The 25,325-nt window shown below is 47.0% G+C and overlaps 2 protein-coding genes across 2 annotated transcripts in view; one reads left to right on the top strand and one right to left on the bottom strand.

Annotated features, from left to right (window-relative positions):
• The window catches only part of MYO1H (myosin IH), a 43,134-nt gene extending 22,719 nt beyond the window's left edge, over positions 1 to 20,415 (bottom strand). The window contains 1 exon segment of the mRNA XM_057378074.1: positions 20,291 to 20,415. Within this exon segment, the coding sequence (XP_057234057.1) occupies positions 20,291 to 20,415 (125 nt within the window).
• A 1,472-nt stretch (positions 20,416 to 21,887) lies between these two features.
• Positions 21,888 to 25,325, top strand: part of FOXN4 (forkhead box N4) — a 14,280-nt gene continuing 10,842 nt past the window's right edge. Inside the window, exon 1 of the mRNA XM_057378115.1 lies at positions 21,888 to 21,970. Coding sequence (XP_057234098.1) covers positions 21,888 to 21,970 — 83 coding nt within the window. The remainder of the gene's footprint in view (positions 21,971 to 25,325) is intronic.

Raw genomic sequence — 25,325 nt, 5'->3', positions numbered from 1 at the left:
AAATAAAAGCAGCACCATGGGAAGGTGCAGCAAGAGAAAATCTGGTTCAGAAAGAGCCGTTAGATCAAAAATAGACACGAGATTTCAAACAGACACAAAGTTTAACAGAGATTGTCAGGTTTTCCCAGCACAKCTGAACTGGGAGCAGCTAACAGATATTTTTTCTGGAATATGGCAGCTCTCTTTTTTGGAATTTCCTCCTTTACTGGGAGAGCTCCTTGACCCAGGAATCGGCTCATTAAGATCTCTGGACTTGAGGGATTCGCAACAAGGAACCCCTCGGGCTCTGCTCCACCCTGAGGATTTGAGTGACCACGGAGAATGGGAAAGGAAGATGTTCTGCCCGAGGCTCTTGGCAGGGTCAGCGGGGGAGCACGGCCACATCCCRGCAATCCTGGATGCTCCTGTGGCAGTGACCTCGGGGTCAGGACTCCAGCGCTCCGGAGGGATGCCCCGTGTCTGCTCCAGGAGCAGTCAGGACTCATCCCATTGTCCCCGAAGGAAATTCAGAGTGTCAGGGCTTGGCAGCCCGACTTGGGGTGACACGTCCCCACCCAGGAAGAACAGCCAGCTCAGGGCAATGGGGACACTTTTCCCCTCCTGAGGAAATGGTGGTGCGGCTCATGAGGATTCATCTRCTYGGCTTAGTTGTCAGATAAAYGAGMACYCCYGAAAATCCCATAAAATCCCATAAAAAAGGGATTAAAGCAGAGCAGATTCCACCACAGGACCAACTTAGGCTCATCCCATTGCAGCAAAGCCAAACAAATGAGGTGATTTTAAGATATTTCACTGAGTCTTGTGGAAAAACCCCTTTGAGATTTCTAACAGAACTGGAATGCTGGACACAGACCATGTTTGGGAATGCAGCAGCYGTGGAAAAGGGATATTTCGGGTGTGCAGGGAGGCACTTGGGCTGTCTGGCACTACTGTACACRCTCCTCCAGGCAGGAGAATTCATAAATACAATTACACTGTGGAAAAATTTACACATTGTAACCTAATTTCTTTTCAAAAGAATACAGAATAAGAGGGTTTTAAGGTTAATCAACAGCCCAGGGAAACGCCAAGAGTTCTTAAGGCCTCTTGTCTGTCTCCAGGGCATGGTCTGCTATAGACTTGTTAAAGGGTGACTGTCTGTCTTTCTCAATAGAGGAGAGGTCGAGGTGAACCACTTCACTTTCATAAATCAAAAGAAAGAAAAAAAAGTGAGAAAATCTCCCGAGTTCAAACATTTCTTTAAAAACCCCCAAACTTTAAATACTAAATGGGCTTCATGGCTGCCATTTTGAAAAACATTAGTTTGCCAAAGGACCCTTTTGATTCCTATTGGAAAAGCGAGCGCTCACAGATAATCCATTGAGAATCCAAACCCCCACAAAAGGCTCCCCGAAACAATCGCGGCGCTGCTGAAGGACAACATTTTTGTGCCCGAAAGAAAACATTTTTTAACGCGGCTACAATCCATGACACATATATTCCTCCATTTCCTTTCAGTAATTATTCATTAGAAAACATTTAACGTCGCTGCGGATTTCACACTGGGCAGTCTGCACACAAAGGAGAAGAGTTGGCCCATTTAGAAGGGGCTGAGGCCGCCTTTTCTCATCCCGGGAGCTCCAAGGCGGAGGGGGCTGCCGGACACAAGGGGCCGGCTAAATTGTGCGGTTAACGGTCAAAGCCCCCCTGCCTACTTTGACACTCATTTAAAGATGACGGCGAACAATAGAGATTTGTTCTTAGCAACTCTTTCTTGTGCCACGGGGTCCCCGGCGGCCGCGCTGGGCCCTGCCGAGGCCTGCAAGCGGGGCCTGGGGCCACCTGCCCACAGAGCTCCCCACTTTAAAACAACGAGACAGGTAAAGAATATTGTCCCTAAAAGAGTCCTGTTCACCACGTCAGCTCTGATAAAACAATGGCTTGTCGGGTTTGTGTCAGCAGATCGGGTTTTGGGTCGGTGCCAGGCCCTGCCGAGGCCTGCGAAGCGGGGCCTGGGGCCACCTGCCCACAGAGCTCCCCACTTTAAAACAACGAGACAGGTAAAGAATATTGGCCCTAAAAGAGTCCTGTTCACCACGTCAGCTCTGATAAAACAATGGCTTGTTGGGTTTGTGTCAGCAGATCGGGTTTTGGGTCAGTGCCAGGATTCCCACCCCACAATTCCCAGCCTGCTCCAGGTTCCAAAACACTCAAGCACCTGATTTGGAGCACTAAACACTTCTTTATGGATTTTTTAACTCTCAGGAAGGGTGATTTTGCTGTCTCTCACACACAGAGCTGCCCAAAAGTCGCTGCAGGCTGGATGAGCCAGGAAAGCAGCAGCAATTTCACCTCCCTTGGGAAATTTAGGGCTGTGTAAAACCCGGCTCAAATCCTGTCAGGGCAGAGCACAGACATTGAACTGCTCGTTGTCCCAGCTGTTGGCTTTTGGATAGAAATGCCAGGGTTTTTTTCATGTTCAGATTTACTGCTGGACCTCCTTAATGAATCCCAAATCCTTATTAATTGCAGCGCAGGATGGTTCATTGGAAAACATCAGTTACTCATAAACTCCATAGCAAACCTCCATATGCTCCAGAGCATTCCCTAGCTGACAGAGCACAGCATCTCCAGCAACAAAACAAAAATCTAGAGTTAAAAATGCTGGAAATACAGCAGGGCAGATTTATTCAATTTCAAGGAAAGACAAGGATGGTCCTGGAATGTGACAGTATATAAGTTACAGGGAGAGGAGTATTAAACCACAGAAAATTCATGCATTTCCAGATGAACACAGCTCCAGGGTGTTCACAAGACTTCAGAACAGAGAGCCAGAGAAAAACAGCCCAAAAATCACATTTATGGACACAGCAAGATAAAACAAGGATTGGGATCACAACTCCCATAGGAACATTTCAACAACCCCCAAAGACCAAACCCTTTGGGCACCATGGAGGAGCTGTCGGTGTGAGACAGCATCAGAGCTGAGAGCAGAGACAAATGACACCCAGGACTGCAAATCCCAGCCCAAACTGAGATTACAGCTCAAGTTCCCACAGCAAAACCAGCTTTTATCACCCCAAAAGTCAGGGGCTGCTTCCACAACATCTACACAGCAGAGGCTGTGGAACAAGATCGGATTCAGGARCTCCAGCCAAGGTCACCCAAAGCTCAGGGTGATTTAGGACAAGCCTTGCTCTGTCTCTGCTCTGTCAGGGTTGAGGGCACAGCAGTGCCAGGGCTGCAGTTTTGGGTGGGAGGAGCTGGAAGARGCTGCACAGACTCATGGCCGGGCTGAGGATTTATTATAAAATAAATTTCAGGGTTTCAGCTGAGCCTCGAGATGCAGCCACGATGGGAACAAAGAGCAAAAACCTCCTCTAGAAAACACTTTCATCAGCTTTTCCCTGCCTCAGGTTTCCTGGACTCCTCACACACAAAGGAATAAGCATTTAAATTCAGGATTCAGGCATGGAGACATTTTCAGAGGTCACATCAGGGGCTYATTCTGGGAAGTGCCACCTGAAGCCACCTGGGTGAGAGACACCAGGCCAGAGCTGCAGCTTCACCCACCAAAGAGTCTGGTGGGACTCAATACAAAAGAATCTGTAAAGGAAAAAAATTCTCTTCTCTTCAAAAACATCCCTTTCCTACCCCTCAAGGCACCTTACAGAGCACCAGAGAGATTTTTGGGAGCAGGAAGGGCCTGGTTTTTGGATGTGTAAGGAACATCCATCACTGCCTGCATTTCTGAAGCCAAGGGAAGGGAAAGGAAACACTCTGCTCTTGGCTTGTTACACCCATGGGGACAGAGAGGGAAAATGAGCACCTGTTCACACAGGGAAAACCTGTTAGAATGGATCAAAACAGCCCCTTTTCGTTGGATTTAGGTACATGTTTGTATCAGAAAGTGTCGCTATTGCTCGTTTTTTAACTTCAATGTACCTAAAATGACTAAGTTTCTTTTAAAGAGTGTCATACAAGGGCATAAGGAGCTTTATGAATGATTTATCTGGCTTTTTATACTTAGAGCTGAATGTTRTTTGAGGAAGGAGAAATAACTGCAGTGATTTAGATGGAAATGTTTTGTATATWAAAAATAACACCAGGAGCCTTTGGAGGAAGCTGATGTGTCACCTTTGTGAGACTTCCCTGGAAGAATTCCTCACTTAGGACTGTTTATAGGGAATGAAAATTAACCTGGGGAGTCAGACTGAGTATTTCCCTGCTGCTGGATGAGGAGCAAAGAGAGGGTGTGGGAGAAAAGCAGAAGAGTGGGGAGAAAGGAGAAGGCAGATCCCACAGCCAGTGCTCTCTCCCGGCTCYGCAGTGGAACAATTATCCCAGTAATTATCCCAGTAATGAATGTGCTCATCCCATTTGCTGGAATTCTGCCTCGTGTCATTAATACAGTAAATAGCCAGACAGGGAGTCCTGGCTGTGGTGGGGGGAAAGGCTCCTCCAAATCCAAGCCTTCCTGAGCAGAAATTATTTTTGAGCCTCCTGAAGCCATCATTGAAAAGAAATTCCTTCGTTCTTCCATCAGCTCAAAGGGTCAGCAGCAAGGTCCTCATCACAAAGGATGGAGCATTCTCCTGCTGGATTTTGGGACATTGAGCAGAGGGATCAACCCCCTCTGCCTCAGAACCATGCACAGAGCAGCACCTCAGGCAGAGGAAAAATCCCTTATGTGCTGCAGGAAGGAGAACTCCAGGGATTTCCTGGGATTGCCCCACAGCCAGACAGCTCCAGCAGCTCCGAGTTCTGCTCCCTGGGAGACCCCTTTGCCTCCCTCTCTGACGGGACCCAGCAAAGCAAACCCACTGTTACCTCCTTTCACTCCGTGTTCTCACCGCATCTCAGATGTGGAAGGAATTAATTGTGGCTAATTAAAAATTAAATCCTCCCTTGCCTCTGGTCACCGCATTTCTCTCTCTGCCTCAGCCTGTCACGCTCTGCCTCTGCCTCCTTCTTTCTGGGAATCATTTCCTTCTTCTTCCTCCTCCTCCTCCTCAGCCTCTGTGTCCAATTCTGCCATCTGCCCTGCAGGGTCCAGCTCCGGCTCTGCCTCTGTCCGTTCTGCCTCTCCCTGGGAAGCTTTTCCAGCACATTCCAAGCCCCCAGCGCTGCTGCAGGACTGACCTTCCTGGGGTGAGCTGTGTCCCTCCCCAGCACTGCCCACAGTTTTCCAGGGCAAGAGGAGGACAGGAGATGCCAAAAGCTGCTCTGAGCAGCTCTCAACACACCGATGCTCAATAAATAAACCGAGGATTAACCAAGTTATTTTGAGGCGGGTGGAATATTTGCCGAAGAGACCACAGGAATTTCACCCTCATCCAGTTCTTTAGGAAGCTCTGGACAGAGAATGTCAAGGTTACCCGGGTGTCTGTCCAGCAAAAGCCATGCCCAGGCTTTTGGGATGGGATTTGATGGAGATTGCAGAGCACCACACCAAGACAGTGACACCTCAGTCCAAAGAGCCCAGCTCCAGAACCTTGGGACAGTTTAGGAAAACCAAACTGGGCTGGTCAAGAAGCCAGATTGCACCAGTGTCAGTGGTACAGCACTGCAGAATTTTCCCTGGAAGTTTTCCTAAAGTCTGTGACAAGAGAAAGTCATCAGCAGACACCAAGAAACCTGCACCTTAATTATAATTTGTTATAAACCTTCTCATTTTAGTATCTCGTTGGGGAAAAAAAAAAGAGCTGGATTGATCCTGGAGTTCCACCTGTCATCTCTTCTGTCAAGACTTTGAGACGTCATCCCAGTCCCAGMTTCCAAGATATTTCTGTGTTGGAGTCCAAAAATGCCATTAGCCAGCAGAGAAGGAAAGGGAGCATTTAGGAGCACACAGGAATCGAGGAGAAAAGTCGCTCTTACCCCCATAGTCCAGGATAAACTCAATACATATTTCTGCACCAGGAAGTTTGGGAAAKGAGTCCTGATATTTGGGACTGAATTACATCAGTTGTGTGCTTTATAAAAATACAATTTTCAGATCATTATCCCCTCATTTAACCTATGGAAATRCACCACTCAATTACATACTAATACAGATAATAAATCTCAAAACCCCAGATTGATCAGGTTGGAAAAGGACCTCCAAAATCCTCCAGTTCCATCCCCCTGCAGGAAACGCCCCGTGGARCAAACCTCTCTGCTAATGCATCTCCCACTAGAGCCACGACAATTAAAGTTACCTGGGTGTCCATCCTGGCTGCTGTTACCAATTATTCCAGGGCAACCATTCACCGGGGGCTTTGAACCTGGGTAAGGTCCCTCGGAACTCTGGGCAGCCGGGCAGGGACGACGTCCTCACCCGAATTGAGCACCTTTAATAATTTACCAGGACCAGGGGCTCAGGCCTATGGCACTTGCATCCACTTAGTGGCCACTTTTCCAAGATAAGAACTAGAAACTGTATCTTCATCGAGATTAGGTTGCACTTGGGATCTTGGGTGGGTCGGTGGGAGAGTTGTGTGTTAATTATCAACTTCCCAAATTAGGGAGCGCATCCTTTGGGGTGTGTTGAGCTGGAGCCATCCCAGTTTGATGAGCAATTGGTGGATGCTCAGCTGCTCCATGAGAACCCAGAATGGCCAAGGCTGCAGGAGCTGGGAGCTTTAAGGTTAATAATGTATATTCCCYTGGTTATAGGATCTCCCTTCCCCAGGCTAAGACGTGCTTAAAAATTAACGGTGCACATATCCCACAAAGGAGGAGCAGGTGCTAAGACTCCACATGAATCTTTCATGCGGTTCCAACTCACAAAGTCGATTTTAGCAGCTTCCCTGCCTTGCTGCAGCCTTTGGGATCTCTCCACCTCGCTGGGACGTGGCCCAGGGTGGGGACAGAGCCATCCTGAAGAAACTGGGATAAAATGGTGTTGAGAGGATGAGGGCTCCACTCTGACATGCASATATTGAATTCTGCCTTTTCCCTCGCCGGGGTCCTGACGTGGTGTAACCAGATCTGGGGAGAGGCTGTTCCACCTGCAGCCTCAGCTGGTGAAAAACTACACCCCGAGCTCCCAGTAATTCCTACAGCTGCTTCAAAGAGAAAAATGTGCCTTTAATTCATTCAGGATTCATCCCATTCGTTCCCTGGTGCACCTGAAGAGTGGGGAGGTGTTGCTGTTTGAACAGAGGGCAGGGGGAACTCACAGGACCGAACAGCACCAAAACTTCGGGGTAAAAATCCCAAGGATGAACTTCTGGGAAATGCAGGTCAACACTGCCAAGMCACTSAGTTTAGTCCTGAGGACAGGGAGARGAAAATAGAGAAATTAATATAAAATGAGGTGGTGCAATACAGAGACGAAAAGCACATAAATGTGTGTTTTTGACTTTGGGGCTGAAACACAGAGGAAAACTCATGAATTTATTTATGGATTGTGTCAGAGCAGAGCTGAGGGTGTCAGCGAGAGTTACAAGAGATGGAAAACAAAGGCTGCTTGTGGCCACTCAAACTCTCCCAGGAGATGCAATTTATCCCTCCCAATCCCCTTTTTTTGCTGACAGAAAATCCCAAAGTTCCTGTTTGGTTACAGGGATAAAGATATTTTTGGTGGGCTGGCCTGGACTGTTGGATGTGCCATGAACATTCCTGGTCCAGCTGGACATGCCAGGACAGAGTTACCTTGTCTATCAGAACAACTGGAAGTTGCCACCAGCTGAAATAAAATACAAAACAGATCTTTCCACGCCACCAGTGGAAAGCAAAATCCTCAGGGAACGCTGAGGAATTGCTGTGAGGRAATGAGCAGGAATTGTGGAATTGTTTGGGTCCAACCCCCACCTTGTCACCAGCCCAKAGCACCGAGTGCCACGTCCAGTCCTTCCTTGGACACCTCCAGGGATGGGGACTCCAAACCTCCCTGGGCAGCCCCTGCCAAGGTCTGACCACCCTTTCCAGGAAAAAAGCACAGAAAAACCCATCATGGAATTAAAAGAGAGACACAAACGTTGTTCTTTGCTGACAAATACAAAATGACAATTTTGTGGCTGGTGCTCTGATGGGTGCACGGAGCTCTTCAAACACTCCTTGCAGCTCAGGCTTGGGACTCAAACCCAGAATCCTGCTTTYCTCCAGCAAAAAGGGAGCAGGGAGCTCATTCCTATGGACACCTCATGGTGTGGCTCTTAGGAAATAATTTCCCTGTGCCCCATTCTCCCTGGCCTCCCCTCCAGCACAGCCCCAGCCCCTGTCCTGCTGTCACAGGGACATTTCAGCAGCTGCCAGTGGCTCCCTGCCACAGCTCCTTTGTGTGCAGAGATCACCTTCAGCGATTATTTATTGTGGGAGTTCAGATTCCTGCCTTCCTGTGACATGATGAATGACTTTTAAGTAACATAATATCTGGTTTCCTCCTCTTTCACGCACCCATTTCATTGCCAGGTGTCTTCAGGGAGCAGATCCAGAGGGATTGTTTGCAGTCAAAAGGGAAAGAGAAATCCTTTACCACGTGCCCAGCCTCTTCTTGTTCATATTTAATGGAATTCTTGCTTGGGTTAAAATGATTATCAATTATTCACCCCCATCCTGAGCAATTCCAAACATCCCAAGTTATAAATAGCTCTGTTCTACTGCTGTTAAAAATTCCCAAATACTTTTGTTTTCATTTTTTAAGCTGTTCTCCAGGTAACTGCAAGCTGGCTAGTGGATAATCTACTATAAATGTAGATTTTAATTTAAAAATAAAGCAGGTTAGCAGGCCAGGAGTGTCAGGAGGCAGCACAGGGCAGATCCACCAGCTCAGGATCCGAGTGTCTCCCATCACTTCTGGGAACAGCACTGGGAACAAAGTCCTGTCCTTTCAAACCAGCCCTCAGACCTCTCTTTCAGCCTGTTTTAACATTTGAAAAGAGCATTTTTTGTCTGGTTAAATTAAATCCTCGACATCTTTTGTTTATAACCCCCATTCTTTCTCAAGCTGGCTGAGAGGAAACAAAAACAAAGCAGACACAAATAAAAAAAAAAAGAAAAAAGAACCACCCCAAAACAACACGGAGGGAACAGGAGATAATTTGATCCCAGTAAAATCCAGGAAAACCACAACCTGCTCTCCATGAACCTCTCCAAATCCTGGACACAACGAGGAAATTCTGTTGTTGTAAGACTGGAATTAGAGATTTTTATACCGCATTTAAAGCCCAAACATAGTGGGGATGGTCTGGGAAGTCTTTTCCACCCTCAGTGATTGTGGGATTCTGGGATCAATCCAGATAATCCATGAGCTTCATGGRGCACCAAGGTGGTGCTGCCCAAGCCATGGGATCATGAACCCTCCAGCTCTGGTGTGAATTTTCCCAGAAAACGCTGCACAGAATAAGAACAGGTATAAAACCCAGCACAAACCACTGCAGTCTCCCTTACCTCAACCTTCCCCCAAAAATACACCCCCAAAACTTCATTTCCACASCCACAACGTGGCTGACAGTCCTTCCTCTCCCTTGGGTGGCTGCAGGGAATATTCCAGAGCAAACTGCTGAAATGCAAAAGTCGTTCAAAATCCCAAATTTAGACCAGTAAGGGCATGGAAAGATGAGATAAAACCCAAATACTGATACACAGGGGCATGGAATGCTGCAATAAATCCCAAATATTGTTATAGAGAGGAATGGAAAACTAATAAATCCCAAATATCGATATACAGAGGCATGGAAAGCTGTAATAAATCCCTTTCAGTCCCACTCCTCACACAGGTCACAAAATCCATGCTGTAATTTTTGGGAGTGTGCTGCTCACTGGCCACAAGCTGGACAAAGGCCTTTTCTCTCCWAGTTCAATCAAAAGGACAACAGCACATGACAGAGCCCTTGTATCTCTTTGGGATTTTAGGCTGTCACAGCAGGGACCTCCTGCGGGGCCAGGGGAGGAGGGGGGCTCTGCCAGCCACGATAAATTCAACAAAAACACCTAATGAGTGGAAAAGCTGGGAAGTTGGTGCTGTCTGGAGGAGAATTTCCAGAATTTCCTTGCTGGCTGTGGGCAAGGAAAATCATCCCAGAGTTGCCACCACACCAAGCTTCAAGAAACTGGTTGGGCTGATAAAAATGCTGTTTTGTGAGCTGTTCTTGCTCTTCCATCAGAAGTGACAGCCTCTGTGTGCAGCAAAAGCAATGCCAGGAGAAAAGCTGGAAGCCCAGCACAAACAGGGAGCAATCCAGGAGTTTCTCCAGGCTGCTGGAATTACCTGCTCYGGGAAAAATGCCAGAGGCTGCAGGAGAAGTGAGGCATGACCGACCTTGGGCACCAAGGAGAGCAGTCGGGAAGAAACAGGGGCTGGACAAACATTGGGAAATCCTTGCTCATTTTCTCCAGGACAATCCCAGCCTGGTGTCACACAATTTCCACAATTACGTGTCTGTTAATTAAACACAGAGTACATAATTGCTAATGCAAGCTGCCTGAACCATTAAGAAAAAGAGAATCCTGCTGTTCCAAACTGAAGGATCCTCATCTTGGATTCCTCAAGACACATTGGATGTTTTACATCCCAAGGGAGAAGCGCTGTGGTTTGTTTATGTGACCTTCAATCAAAGCTGAAGAGGAAAGCGCAGAGAACACAAAAATATTAAAGGATATGTCCTTTGAAATGAGGGTTTGACCTCACCTGTGCAAAGGAAAATCCAATATTTCATCAAAGCCTTCTGTAATCAGGAATCTTGGATCCATGAGTAATGCAAAGAGTTTCGTGGTGGATYCAGGTTCTTCTTTGAGAACTCTGGCAAAGTTAAAAATTCAATAAAAATTACTCAGTCTTGCAGCCCACAGCTGACTCAAAGAAAGAGCACAAGGAATGATTTACCAAACTGGTTTTCCAAATCCTGTGTGGCTGAAAACCACCAAAAAGGTGAGACAACTCCTTCCTCAGCATGGAAAAGAAAGAAAAGAAAATTTTCTTTCCCAAAGAAAATCCAAGATGGGAACATTTCTAATATTTACAGCAACAGGAAGGCTCAATTCCTTCTTTATTCAGATCAAAAGCACAACTTGATAGTAATAAAAATGTTCCTTCGTGGCAGAAAAAAGCTCAGAATGGAGCAGTAAAAATGCTGATTCTGAGGTGTAGAGAGGTATCTTCACTTTTAAATTCTGAATAAATCCCAAATATTGTTATAGRGAGGCACTCTMATAAATAAAACTCCCCACAGGAATTTGGAGAAAACTTTCAGCAGTTTCTCTGTTTGCACGGCACCCCTGCAAATCTGTTTAAAACTACCTGAAGCTCTCMCGAGCAATCTGGGTTGATTAAAGAAGGGTTCATCACCACCCTGGGCCCACATTTGGGTTTTTGAAATAAAAGTCTTGAGGAAAGGTCCAACAGGTGCAGGACCAGGTCAGGTTCTAATGAACAGCCATGTCCTCACACCCCAGGCAGATTTTACACAACTCAGAGCTCAAAGCAGCAACACCCCACCCAAGCAAAGCCTGCAAACAAACCCCGTCGTTCCATCAAAYTTAAAATACAATTTGACTCTGTCATGGCGATGTAGATGAGCTATCTGCATTAAATTGTGTTTAATTTAACTCTAGAACTATAGGGCCCAATTAAAAATAATGAGGCCTGTCTCCAACTGTCAGGCTTAATTAGAGATAATGGGAAGTGATAGCTCCTGGAATAGATTCATTTTTGTCTGATAGACGAACTGGGGCAGGGGTCTTGGCAGGGGTCAGTGGAATAGACCTGCCAACAAAACACGGGTCAGTCAAGCTTAAGGAGTCTTAAGGAACCTGGTTATTAAATAAGGAAGTAGGAAGTAAATCAAATCCAAAAGCACATGAATAACCCCAACAGATTCTTTTTTTTTTTTTTTTTGTTTCCTTGTTAGATCCCCAAGTATCGAAATTTATCTGAGCATTAAACTGCCCATTCTGAAATAAAATATGGAATAAATAAAGGTTCAACCTGTTGGGCAGGACCAAAGGGAAACTGGAAAAAAGAAGGGCCTTATATTCCAAGGAGCTCGGCAGGATCAATATTCTCCTGAAGCAAAAATTGCAGAAAAAATTGCAGAAAAAATTGCAAAATTTAAGCTTTTTTGTGTAAAAAATCAAGCCAGGAATGATTACTTGAATGTAGTAAGAAACCAAGGGGTTGAAATTACAATGAAGAAACCAAGTGAGGCGCTCTGTGTGATGGACTGATCACTACCGGCGATAAAACCTGGAAAAAAACTGCCAACTTTTCCTTTGGAAAACGTGGCAGAGCAGTCAGGCCAACCCAGAAACAAAACCATTGGCCCTTGAGGAAACACMAACGTCGTGCCTGTGACAAGTTTTGGTCAGCAGACAGCGGCTGTCATTTTGGATGAGTAATTGATGCTGAGTGGGGAGGGAGATGCCGAGCCCGTGCGGGACATTCCGTGCGTGTCCTCACTCCTGAAGAACCAAACCCTGTCCCAGCAGTGCCTCTGGAACTCGTGTTGGGCAACCCCAATGTTCCCACCCAGCCTCTCCTTTTGTTTGTGTGGGAAGACACTTTTTTAATCTAATGATATCTCTCTCCATGTCCAGCGTCGCTCGTCCGCGGCTCCTCGTCCCGGCTCCCCTCCCCCAGGCTGCAAAGTCATGCTTTGAATTTAAATCTCTGCTCTGGGGCTTCTGAGGAGGGAAAGAACAGGTTAGGGGCTGAGCTTCTCCCCCAGCTGTTCTGAAAAAAATGGGGGAATTTCTGATGAGAGACGTTAATTCTCCTCGTCTTTCACTTCTTGCTCGCCAAAAACCTTGTGAGGGGATAAAAAGTGCCAAATGGGTCAGTGCTGGAATACAGGAAAGGGTTATGGCCATACAGAGGATCAGGAATTACTCCCTTCCTCTGGGGTTTTATCAGGTTTGAAGGCTCTGACAGACACTCACCCCAGGTCTGAAGGAGAACATTCCTGAGCTGCCTTGAAGGATGTGCTCAGATGGGAATCACCACGAGCAGGAAAAGCTTCGGAGCCTGAGCCACAACTCTGCACCTGTGTAAAACCCAGAAAAACAGGGAATAAGTTTCAATTACTACCCTTAGATGTGATCTAGTTTTTAAAAAATCACTACAAAGGTGTCTGCATTCCCTCTGTCATGCAGCACTGGGGGGTTTGGAGAATCCCAATATTTGCACTCAGTACAAAAACTGCTCCTAGGATTCACAGCTGAGTGGGAATTCAGGTGTGGGAGACAATGCCCCATCCCTGGAAGTGTCCAAGGCCAGGCTGGATGGGGCTTGGAGCAACCTGGGATAGTGGAAGATGTCCCTGCCCATGGCAGGGGGTGACACTTTAATGTAGCTTCCAACCCAAATAATTCCAGGATTCCAGAAGAAAAACGATATGTGTCCTTAAGAAAATCCTCTGAATTTGTGTGTCATGGGCATGACAAAATGACAAAAGCCAGGAAAAGCAGATTTCATGTCTGAGGATATCAAATAGGGATTTGCCAGGTTGGCCAAGGAAAATGTTTTGATGATGAGTGGAAGAAAATAAAATCAACTTCTCCCTGCAGCTTCTGAAACGGCACCAAAACCCTGGGTTTACAGAGCACTGAAGTMAAAGCAAAATCAAGGATTTGAATTTCCATCTATCAAATCCAGTGTAGAAGATAATTTTATTTATGCCTKATTCTGCCTCCCTCATGAAGCCAGAGATTGTTTTACCTTCAGTACCAACCAGGAGCAGACTCTTGATTCTTTTGGAATCCCACAATAAAAACAACTCCATGGTGAGATCTCTCCGGAAGGCTCGGAACCGGTTCCTCCAGCAGGTGCATCCCCAAATCAGCTCCTCCTGCTCCACAGAAAACCCTTAATTTGCTGTAAAGAGCRAGATGTTGCTATCACTTAAATCTGAAGACTGTCACCACCGCAATAATCAGGCGTTTATCTTACGCCGAGAATTCCAAATACAAAGAAACCCAGCGGGCAGCCGAGGAATCCACCCTTGAGCTCCTCTGATTAAAAAAAAAAAAAAAAAAAGAACCTTATGGGAGGAAGAGAAAGAGACACATAATTCATCCTGAAGATACCAGGTTTTTTTTTTTTGTTTTGTTTTTTCCCTGCTGTGCAGCCCTGATTTTGCCCAGGAGCCCATGGAAGCACCRGGGTCGTCCAGTCACCCCTTGGTCACTCGTTACTGTAGCAGAAAAATCAGTTTATTCTCTTGTGACAGTAACCCGGGGAACAAATCCATGATGACACCGTTCCATGCATTCGTGAACTTCGTGGCCTCGTAGGTCACTGGACAAATCTCTCTAAACTGAACTGTTGACAGTTCTTTGCAGGGTTCCCCCCAGGAAACTGAAGGTTAATTGACCATTCTTTCAAACCATGAAATGCTTTTGAAAATGTTAGTTTTAAGTCCCGTAGCCTAAAAGCTGATGAAGCAGCGTGTTCTGTACCRGGGGTGTCTTCTAATTACTGCAACGAAGAGTTATGGCCAGGGAAGGTGCAGAAATGGTTTAATTAGTCTTGTGTGCCATGGGGGCAGGAAAATTCACTAAATCATGGGGCTGCTGAGGGAGTGAGAGAAGCTGCTCAAAACGGAGTTGACGATTCCTTGGTTTTGTTTGATTCGGTGATGGCCCGATTAAAGAAAGGATCTGAACTTTTCACTCTTAAAAAAACCTCAGAAAAATACTCACAGGCTTCTCTTTGCTCGTGTGGATGCTCCAAATAGCTCCAAAGGAATGCTCAGTGCTGGATTCTGATGGATATTTCCACCTGAGAATGGCTCCAGTAACACAAATTCTCAGAACTGGGAATCCCAAAAAACTCCCAACACTGACAGGGAAGTAGGGATGGTATTTCCCTTTTAGGAGGGATGAGATGTGGGTATAACCAAATATTCACCAAAGGTTTACAGAAACCAGGAACAAAGTGGAAATCAAACCTTCGGTCCCTTCTGGAAGGCTTTATCACAATGAAAGACTTTATCAGGCTGAATTTGGGCTTTACCACACTGAATTTGGGCTTTATCAGGCTGAATTTAGGCTTTATCCCATTGAATTTGGGCTTTACCACACTGAATTCGGGCTTTATCAGGCTGAATTTGGGCTTTATCCCATTGAATTTGGGCTTTACACATGTTGATGTTTCTCTGATACCCTGCAGGTGCTGTTTTTAATTTTTGTGCTAAAATGTGTCCATGATACACTGAAAATACTGCAGGGATAGAAATCGAGAACAAACCTTTATATTATTATATCGCCCTTCTCCACAAACCTTGAGGGATGTTCTGGGTATCTCCAGCCATGGCTGATGACCCTGATGACATCAGGAGTTTTGAGTTCTGCCACATTTCCAACCCCAAACCAGGCTTTGGTTTGATTCTCTGTCATCCCCRCGTTTCTGTGTAAAAAATATCAATTTAAACGTGGCCAGATTGCCATCCAAGRACCATTCCTGTCCCAGTGCCGATGGAATTCCCTTACTGGGAATGGGCCAGACTGGGCTGTTGTGCTCCAGTTTTCAATGAGCTGAGCCCTCAGGAATGAATTTCCTAAAATATTTCTTCAGCCACTCAACATTCATCGCTCCTACRACAAAAAGTTGCGTATTTGCCCAAAAATGTAAACAAAGAACTCCAAAATCTCCTTTTTTTTTTCTCCTTTTCTTTTCATCTACAAAGAGAAAAAAATTTCATGTGAGCACAGTTACAGATAAAGCACTGATTGCCATTATCTGCACAACACAATCCATGGGGATCTGATGAAACAATGAGGAATATTAATTAAGGAAAAGCTCATTACTATGATGAAGGAATAGGCGAGAGCTACATGGGATTCTCTGCAYGGTAAATAAACCACAGGCTACAAAAGAGCAATAAAGAGATCAAAAGGGACAATTTTCTGTGCTCTGGGGCTGAAGTTGTCTCTTCCAATGACAAACTAAATTATAAATTACGTCCATCAGCCAACAGCATATTGATTTTCCTCTGTTTTGGTGAGGAAAAAAAGATAATTTCAGAAGTATTTAATCTCCGAAATACAAAATAAAAGTATTAATTCTGTGCTGACATAGAACAAGGATTTTTTCCAGTTTTACTGCTTCATATTATTGTATATAATAACCACTGCATAATTACAGCACTCATAAACTCCTTTTGTCCCAGACTATAAATCAGGGCAAAATATTCTTGTAGTTCACTCACAGAGGTAAAATTTTGCTAAGCTTAGGTTTAAGTGGCAAAATAATAAATATATTGCAAAGCTTTTTGTCTCTTTTTAGGTTGGGTTGCTCTGCAAATCTCTCTTGAAGGGGCATTTAGTAGCCCCAGGCCCAGATTTTCAGGSAAATCATGGAATGGTTTGGGTTGGAAAGGACTTAAATCTCCTCTCATTCCACCCCTGCCATGGGCAGGGACATTTTCCACTCTCCCAGGTTGTTCCAAGCCTGGCCTGGGACACTTCCAGGGATGGGGCATTGTACTCCCACCCCTGAATTCCCACCAGGAACAAGCAGCATGATGGATTTTGTTCCTAAGGAAGGACAATTTCAMATTAAAATCAGGGAGCAGCTCGGCTGGCAGTTGGAATTTCAGGGTTGCAACATCATTTCACAAGGATAAAGATAAATTATTTCCAGGCCAGAACTTCCAGCACATCACGAGAAGGACATTTTCCCTGTGGAACAGAGAGAATTAATTTTGGGAACAAGAGGCTGSCAGACTCCGAAAAGGAACCCCCATTTTTTGGGGGGGATATGATAAAACAAAACAAAGACAAGAAATAAAAGTAAAAAAAGTAACGATGGGGTTAGGAAGTAAAAATGGGATTTTAAAGGGAGGCAGAGCAGCTTTCCCTTTGTTTTTGAGACACCATAAAACTTTTCCAGGGCGGATTTTTTCTCCCTGCAGGAGCCAGGCTSCAGGACCTCCGGTGTTTTCCTCACCTTGGCCATGAGGAAAAGCTTTCTGTCCGTTACATCCATGCATGTAATCAGGGATTGTGCCTTTTGTCACACTCCCAGCCACCATCTGTGTGCTCCCGAGTGGCCAGACCAGGGCTAAACCCCACRGCCCCGGTGGGATTAATCTGCAATTTCACACCAAATGATTTTTAAGGATAATTTGTTAGGATACAGTATCCCGGAATAAAACAAACGGTCGGTGCTTTTTGCAGGGGGATAAAAGGAGGGAGCTTGTGGGGTTTCCTGTGTTTCCRATGGCTTGGGCAGAATCCATTTGCACGTTTTCATTCCCATGTGAATGCAGACATCCTGGGAAAAGAGCCTGTGGGTAATGGAAAGAGCTGCTTTTTTTTGATTCTGAGGGTTGAGGGTACAAATCTGGGCRCTGGAAAGGGGAGGAAGTGTAACAAAATTTTCATCAGGGACTGAGAATCCAAACCATGAGGCTGCAGTTTAAAATGGGAAATAGGATATTTCACTTGTGCAGGGATAAATTGTGAAGGCACTGGGTAAATAAAGAAGAGCTTGTGGATCCAATCTTTCCCAAAAAAATAAATGGATTGACGTGTGCAAGGAATTTTTTCCTCGTGGTACTTTCTGCACATGTTTTAGACACTTGGGAAGAGGGGGATGCAAACCATAAACAGAAAAAAAGCCAAGTGAGGAGTAKGAAGATCCAGGGTCAGGATGCACCGATGATCCGATGTTCTTCCACAAAAAAACAATGATGAATAAACATGAAGCTGTTTTCCAGACATTCTGGGTTCACCACAAAAAACACAGGTCCCAAACTAAACAGCCTGAGGGGGGGAAATATTTTGATTTTCTGACTACACAGAGGTCACCAAAATCTTCACAGAGTTCTCATCAGTCTCTGCTTTTGAGGGTTTCTCAGCCCTCCCTTGCTGGGTTTTTTTCCCCCTACTTTTCTCCTAAAATACACTGGAGAGTGTGGAAAATAAACCAAACTTGTTTTATAATGACCTCAGCTAGTGGCCAAATGAATTCAGTCTGTCATCCAAAAGAAGTTYCTATGGTTTAAAAGAAAATCTATGAAAATTAAAGATATTTTWGGAGAAATTCAAACACAAGGAAGCAAATGCCTTTGAAAACCAAATCCCTGTTTTACCCCTTGTTTTATTGCATTATTTGTTTGCTAAAAAGCAGTCCCAAGAAAGGAAGAAGTTAATTGCTGAACAATGTTATTTTAAAGGCTATGTGTGATTTTTTCATGCCACCAAATAAATTAGACAGAAATTGRATCCATAGAAATGCCTAATACACATTTCTCTGCTGCTATTCACTGTAAAGATAACTTCATTTGTGGCAGGTGAACTGAAACTATTCCTTAACTGAGATAAGACTGCAAATAAAACCAGAAATTGTCCATAACTCGTGGGTTTTTGTTTTAAATCACATAAAGGAATGCCACTGATGGATACCATGAGACAGCACACACCAATATTCCTTCCTGTGCCATTCCCAGCATCATTCCTCCAGCCCAGCAGGAACTGGTGGAGAAAACACCGAAAGCAAGGAAAAAAAACCAATTTCTCCAAGTCCAACCATCAGCCTGCAGCTCTCCTGCAACTCCAGCTTGGAGCTGACCTGAAGGAACACACAACAACTGTGGAAGGGGCTGAAACAAACTTTAAGGCCTCTTCCAACCCAAACCATTCTGCRATTCCATKAATTSCCCCAGARYTCTGTCCYGTCCAATTCTKGCACCTACAGGGGCAGGGATTCACCTCTCCCCATGTCCTGTTGCAGGGTTGAACTTCTCTCATTGTGAAAACGCTCTTTGCACCRATTTAACAGAATTCTCCTTGTTGGAACTCGCCCCTGCTCCAGCAGGTGTTTGGAGAACTGAGCCCTTTATCCCTCSCTGCTGCAGGTTAAGCTCCCCCAGTGAGCAAACGGGGCAGGAGCCACCCTTTGGCTCAATCCTGCCCTTCCAAGGTTTGCAAATCACCTGAATGGAGAAACCAACCCSTGCGTGGAATGTGCTCCTGCAAGGAAACCAGCCGGGGGAAAAGCTCGGCACAATGGCTTGAACAGGCTCCAAGGAAACCTGAAAGARATGGGGTGTTTTATCCTCATCCCTCCTGCAAACATTCAGCTGCAGCAGAGCATTTTTAAAGCATTTTTTTTAAGTTACAAGGTAAGGCTGTAATGCCTCTGATACAACCTTTCAATGAGTTACAACCCAGCATTAATTAATACAGCCCGTAATTAAGGGAACTCTTGCAACTGTGCAAACTCCACACCTTAGGCTCTGGCAGCACTGTGACTTTTCCTCGTATTTCAGTTCTCCTGATAAAGGCATTGATTTATAGAAGTATTGATTCATCTCCACTTCTATTGACAGCAATTAACAGAGAGGGATTTGATGCTCATCAAAGTGAACAGATTCTCATTAAGAGCAGAAAAAAAAATTCTCTGTTTTCGCATTTCATCCCCTCCACATTCTGTGGTAAACTGTCAAGCACAAGGAAATACATTTATCACGGATCTTCTGGGTTTTCATTGTGCAAGGATTTGGGGAGTATTTTCACATTTCAGCTTTGCTGTGCGGAGCCCAAAGGACCCAGTGTCATCACTGACTTCAAACTCTCTCTGCTTCAAGGCCACTTTCCTGACAAAGAAGGTTGGCCCCAGTTTTAGTGATGAGGGGCTTATAGGAAGAAAAATCTAGTCTAAAGAAAACATGTGGACAGGCCAAGACAATATTTTCTAGGGCTGGATCTTTGCTGATGTGGGATTTGCCCTAACCTCAGCTGTTTGATCCGTGTGTCTCTGGTACTTGGTGACATCACTGTCCCAAACTCGTGTCATTGTTGTCAAATTCACTCTCCGGTGGTTGAACCACACGGGTGGAAGAGGAAGCACAAATATGGTGCTCACAAGGAATGGTTCTCCAAGGATGCTCCAAGCCCCGTCCAACCYGGCCTTGGCACTTGCWGGGATCCAGGGGCAGCCACAGCTTCTCYGRGCACCCTGTGCCAGGGCCTCCCCACCTTCACATCCTCATCCCTCACCTCCCGCAGCGCTGAGGCTCTGAACGGGCTCTGCCCGCCCGGGGCTGTCCCGGCTCCCTTCCCGCTCCCGCCGCTCCCGCGCCCCTTCCCGCGGCCATCCCGGCACCGCCGGCGGGCGGGGACAGGCGGCTCCGGCCTCTGCCTTCGCTCCSCTTCCCGCAGAGTCGAGCGGAGCAMCGGGTACCGRGCATTGAGCACCGGGTACCGGGCACTGAGCCCCCGGCACCGACCGCTGAGCATCTGACACCAAGCACCGGTACCGGGCATTGAGCGCCGGGTACCGGAGATTGAACCCTCGGCACCGACCGCTGAGCATCGGGCACCAAGCACCGGTACCGGGCACTGGGTACCGGGCACTGAGCACCGGGCACTGAGCACCGGGTACCGGGTAGTGAGCACCGGGTACCGGGCATTGAGCACCGGGTACCGGGCATTGAGCAACGAGTACCGGGGACTGAACCCCTGGTACCGACCGCTGAGTTTCGGGCACCAAGCACTGGTACCGGGCATCGGGTACCGGGTACCGAGCACAGGTACCGGGCATTGAGCACCGAGTACCGGGCATTGGGCAACGAGTACCGGGTACTGAACCCCTGGTACCGACCGCTGAGTTTCGGGCACCAAGCACCGGTACCGGGCATCAGGTTCCGGGTACTGAGCACCGGGTACCGGGGACTGAGCCCCCGGCACCGACCGCTGAGCATCGGGCACCAAGCACCGGTACCGCGCATCGGGTACCGGGTACTGAGCACCGGGTACCGGGCACTGAGCACCGGTACCGGGCATTGGGCGTTGGGCACCGGCTCCCCAGAGCCGCCCCCCGCTCCGCTCCGCTCTCCTCCCGCCGGTGCCCGTTTGAGCGGGCGGCTCCCTCCGGAAAGTTGCACAAAGTTGTGTCAGTCGGGGTTGGTCTTTTTTTTTTTTCCTCCCCCCTTTTATTCGCCGCTCCCCTTTGGGACGCGCTGCCCGGGCCGGTGCCGCGGGGCGGGGGCGGGGGCGGCTCTGCCCGGCCCTGCCCCGGCGCTGACCCCGGGCCGGGCCGCGCATGCTCGGGGCTGGACAGCTCCGGAGAGGGAAATTTAAACCGGGGCCGGAGCGCGGCCCCGCCGCCGGCCCCGCGCACCGAGCGCCCGCCGAGCTCCGGGCGGCCCCGGGGCCCCGCCCGACAGGTTGGTGCACGGAGCGGCGGCAGCGCCGGGCGGGGGTCGGGGATGGGGATCCCTGGGTTCCCTCTATCCGTCCCTGGGGTTGGGGAGTGGGGTTCGCCCCGTCCCCGAGGCAGCGGGGCTGGGAATCCCAGGGTTCGCTCCATCCTGAGGCAGCGGGGTTGGGGTTAGGTTTAGGGTCTCCCCCTTAATYCCCGAGCCTGTGGAAGGGTCTGGGGTCTTTCCGGGCTCTCTCCATCCCCGGGGGTGCGGGGATGGGGTTATCCCCGGCTCCCTCCATCCCTAGGGAAGCGGTTCTGGGATTCTCCCGGGCTCCCCTCCATTCCCGGGACAGCGGGGCCGGCACCCACCAGGCTCCCTCCATCCGTGGGGCAGCGGTTGTGGGTTTCTCCCGAGCTCCCCTTCCACCCCGGGGCTGGGATCTCCCGATTCCCTCATCCCCGGGGCAGCCCTTGGACCGCTGCAACTCCCGCAGCTTTTTCCATCCAAAACGCGACGGGCGCTGTTTGGGGGATAAGAGCAGCCCAAGGCGGGAGCGCTCCCGGCGGGCTCGGWGCTCCCGGTACCCACAGCCCCTGTCCGTACTGTCCCTCCCTCAGGGGTCTCTCTCTGGGACGGGATTATCCCCCGGGAAGCGTTTTCCTGCCTTTCCCAGCGCCAGCAGCGCACCTGGGGTGCCGGTGCCGGTGCCGGTGCCGCCGCCGGGCTGTGCCGTGCCCGGTGCCGGGGCTCGGGCGGGGTCGGTGCCTCCCGCCGCTGCTGAAGTGCTGGATAGCTACTGCTGCTGACCGCTGCCTTCCTCTGCTTCCCCAGGAGATGATAGAGAGCGATATCCCGTCCATAATGTCAGGAATCATTAGGAATTCAGGGCAAAGCCACCACCCCTCGCAGGAGTACAGGTGAGGTTTTCTCCGTTTCACAAACGTGCGCTGCACCGGCGCAGCTGCCAAMTCCTGTTGCTTCCTCCTCGTTTCCTAGAAAATCCCTTTAGCATGTAGAAAATCCATTTTTCTTCTTCTTTATTTTGTTTWAAAGTTATCTGCGTTATTTGTCCGCTCTAAATAAGGTTTCTAAGCTGGTGACCGCTTACAATGCATTCCCTGTTTAGGAACGTTTCTGTTTAAAGTATTCACAATGGTGGGATTTGGGTGAAGGCTGGACTTGATAATCTTGGAGATCTTTTAAAAMCATAATAATTCTCTAATTCTGTGATTCTCTGATGTTGATACTAACCTGTATTTGATAAATGCACCACCAAAAGCTTGGGCTGACCCCTCTCTAAACTCTCTGTCCTGTGCGAGCGTTGCCAGGGAAGGACACCCCTGTTAAATTATAATAATTCCAAAGTTCCCTTTCAGATCGCTTTTTACATTGTTACGGAGCAGYCATGGAGAGACTGAACAAGTGCAAGGGACACTGGAGGAGTTTTTAATTAAAACAAGCACTTGTGCGGCCCTCCAAAGCGCTGACACGTCAAAGGGCTTTTAACGTGGGCGGGAACAAACCTGGCTTTGCCAAGAGCCTTTCATCATTTAATTTACCTGCACCACCGTGCTCCCATTTATCATTTCGGAGCATTGTTAGAAGTTGCAGGAGAGTTCGGCGCGAGTTGCAGAGCTCTGGGTTATGTTAGGTTACATTTTGTCACATGATGCAAAGCTCCAAGAAATACAGAAGCACAAAACCCCACCCCGGTTCCTACAAAAAAAAAGCAAACCAGAAGAAAGTTAATTAATTTTTTATTTTTTAAATGAGCAGAGAGAGGCTCCTTCCACCCAACCTGAGGGGTTTGCAACTTTTTTTCTGGGGCTGCTTGCAGGTATTCTTCTCCCAGCCTTTCTCTATTCAAAATGCAAACGCTGCGGCGCAGCCTCTTGCAGCTCAACGAGGGATTTGTTGTAGTCCCTGCAGCCTCTGGGGAAAAAGGTTTGTGGCTCTGTTTTTGCTGTTTACCGAGGCACTGTTTGCTCGGGGCGTTTTTCTCGGCTACGTAAATATTGGTGGAGAAATTATTCGGGATTTAGGGAAGGGTGTGGGTGAGAGGGACTTTTGGGGACGTGGGTTTAAAGCTGTGCCTTCAGTGCCCTGCAGAACTCAGCACCTTAACAAAGCCCTTTTTTAGGGACAGAACTATTCTTTAACTCAGAGCTGCAGGAAAAAAAAAATGGATTTGGGGGGAGAAAGATAGAATTTTTCTTTCTGCAGTTAAAAAAAAATATCGTAACTTTCTTCTTTTCCTCTTTTTAAAAACCAGCTTTGGATTCTGTGTGAAACATTTTGAGCTCGGCTCTCTAAAKTTTTTCGCCCACTTACGATTTCTTTAAAACAACTTATTTGACCTCATTTAATAGTGGCGAATTCTGATAAAAATGCATAAAATCTGAACTGCACCATAAATGCAGAGCAGTATTTGTCCTACTTCATGAGAAAACACTTTGGATTATGTAAAAGAAAATCTTTTGGACTGAATGATTTTAAGAAAAGAATAGACCTGTCAAATTCTATCAGCTCTGTTTACTCTCCTGCTGTCACCACAGTCCAAGACTGGAACCCACAGTCCCGAGTTCTCCATGGGGGAGCATCAAGGCTCCACAAAATGGGGAATGGCCTCCAATTAGCGAGTGGGAGGCTGGGGCTGCGCTGAGAATACTCTTCTGTCTCACTTGGAATCTTTCAATGGGACAGTTGGGCTCTGGAGGAGCCCCGGCTCTGCTGCGAGGAGGAAAGGCTGGGAAGGGAGGGGAGCAAACCCACAAACACCCATCAGTTTGCAAGCAGATTGTGCTTACAGCTGGATTTCGAATTTTTATTTTTATTTTTTTTAATGGATGTGGAGGAAAAAAAATCCCCGATTTTAGCAGATCTTTGAATTGTGCGGCTCCGATGCATCTGCAGTAAATCTGCCGTGGCACGGGGTGGTGATGAGGCTTGGGCTGCTTTTGGCTGAGGATTTTGCACCCCAGGAAAATGATTTTAGGCAGAAATCCCTCCCACCGGTGCAGCWGTGGGATATAAAATAGTGCAGGGATGGTTAAGGGCCATCAGATCTCCTCCACCGCCTGTTTTTACMGCACTGACACTCCCTGGCTGCAGTGCAAAGCAATTCTTGATTTTAGCAGCTGCATCTCTTCGTTTCCTACAGAAAATACCACCATATCCAATATATTCAACCTTGGAGGGCTGACAAATATTTCTAATTATTATAATTTCTAATTATTCTGTATCACACTTAAGGGAATCAAAACAGAGAGTTGTAACACAGTGGGATTTTTTTGACCTTTAGCTCTTTTTTTCTTATTGACCATAATTAATAACTTGACATGTTTTAGTGTCGATATTTTGATTTTAAATCAAAGCATAGGAAGACCACGAGTTTTCTGAGCAGTGGTGCCTCGTGGTGGTTTCAGCACWGAGCTGTGAGAATTACAGGAGCCAGCTCCAGGCTTTTCCCATGGAATCCACTTTTCCTGGGAATCCAGGCTCTTCAGYTCCTGGGCTCTGCGGTCTTCAGGCAATATTCTGAATTGAAATGTGGAATCTGTCATTTTGAATTTGAGATTCGATTTCACAATATTTTGTGTCAGGACCACATTTCTGATTTTTTTATGTTAATAGGTATTTCCAGTTGACAGAAGCCTTATGGAATATTTTGAAGGCCTTGCAATGCATTTCCTATATGTTAAACAGGAATTAAGCTCCAAATAGATCTATTTTTGATCCAAAGGTCAATCATTAATAATTCAATATATTAGTGGCTTTCATTGTCCTTTACCCCATTTTAATTGTCCCTCTGATTCTTTAAAAAATGCCAATTCTCATTATCTCATTAGTGTGATCAATTTTAGCTGTAATTACTTTACATTGCCACACTTCAGTGTAAAATCAGATTAAGAAGCAGAGATACATAAACACAGGGCTGCTGTATTCCCTAAATTCCAGATGTGACAGCATTCCAGTGGGGAAAAAAGGTGACAAATCCCTAATTTGGTGACACACAGAGCACATTTTAACTCAAATCTGCTTTATTGCGCTGGGATTTCCACAGAGGAACTGGATGGATGGATGGATGGATGGATGGATGGATGGATGGATGGATGGATGGATGGATGGATGGATGGGAGTGTGCACACAAAAGGCTCCAAATGCAGCACTAAAGACACCCTAATTGTTCCCGGGGAAAATGCCAGTGTCCATTCCCGTGACATTCCCGTGCGTGTCTGACAGGGAGTGAGATAATGACTCCGGAGTGCCGCA

This window comes from Malurus melanocephalus, unplaced genomic scaffold (genome assembly GCF_030028575.1).
Source record: "Malurus melanocephalus ecotype Western Australia unplaced genomic scaffold, MMel_1.1 scaffold_340, whole genome shotgun sequence".
In the NCBI taxonomy this organism is placed as follows: domain Eukaryota; kingdom Metazoa; phylum Chordata; class Aves; order Passeriformes; family Maluridae; genus Malurus; species Malurus melanocephalus.
Note: the sequence above shows the minus strand (reverse complement) of the source record. Positions and strands in the feature narration are given on the sequence as shown.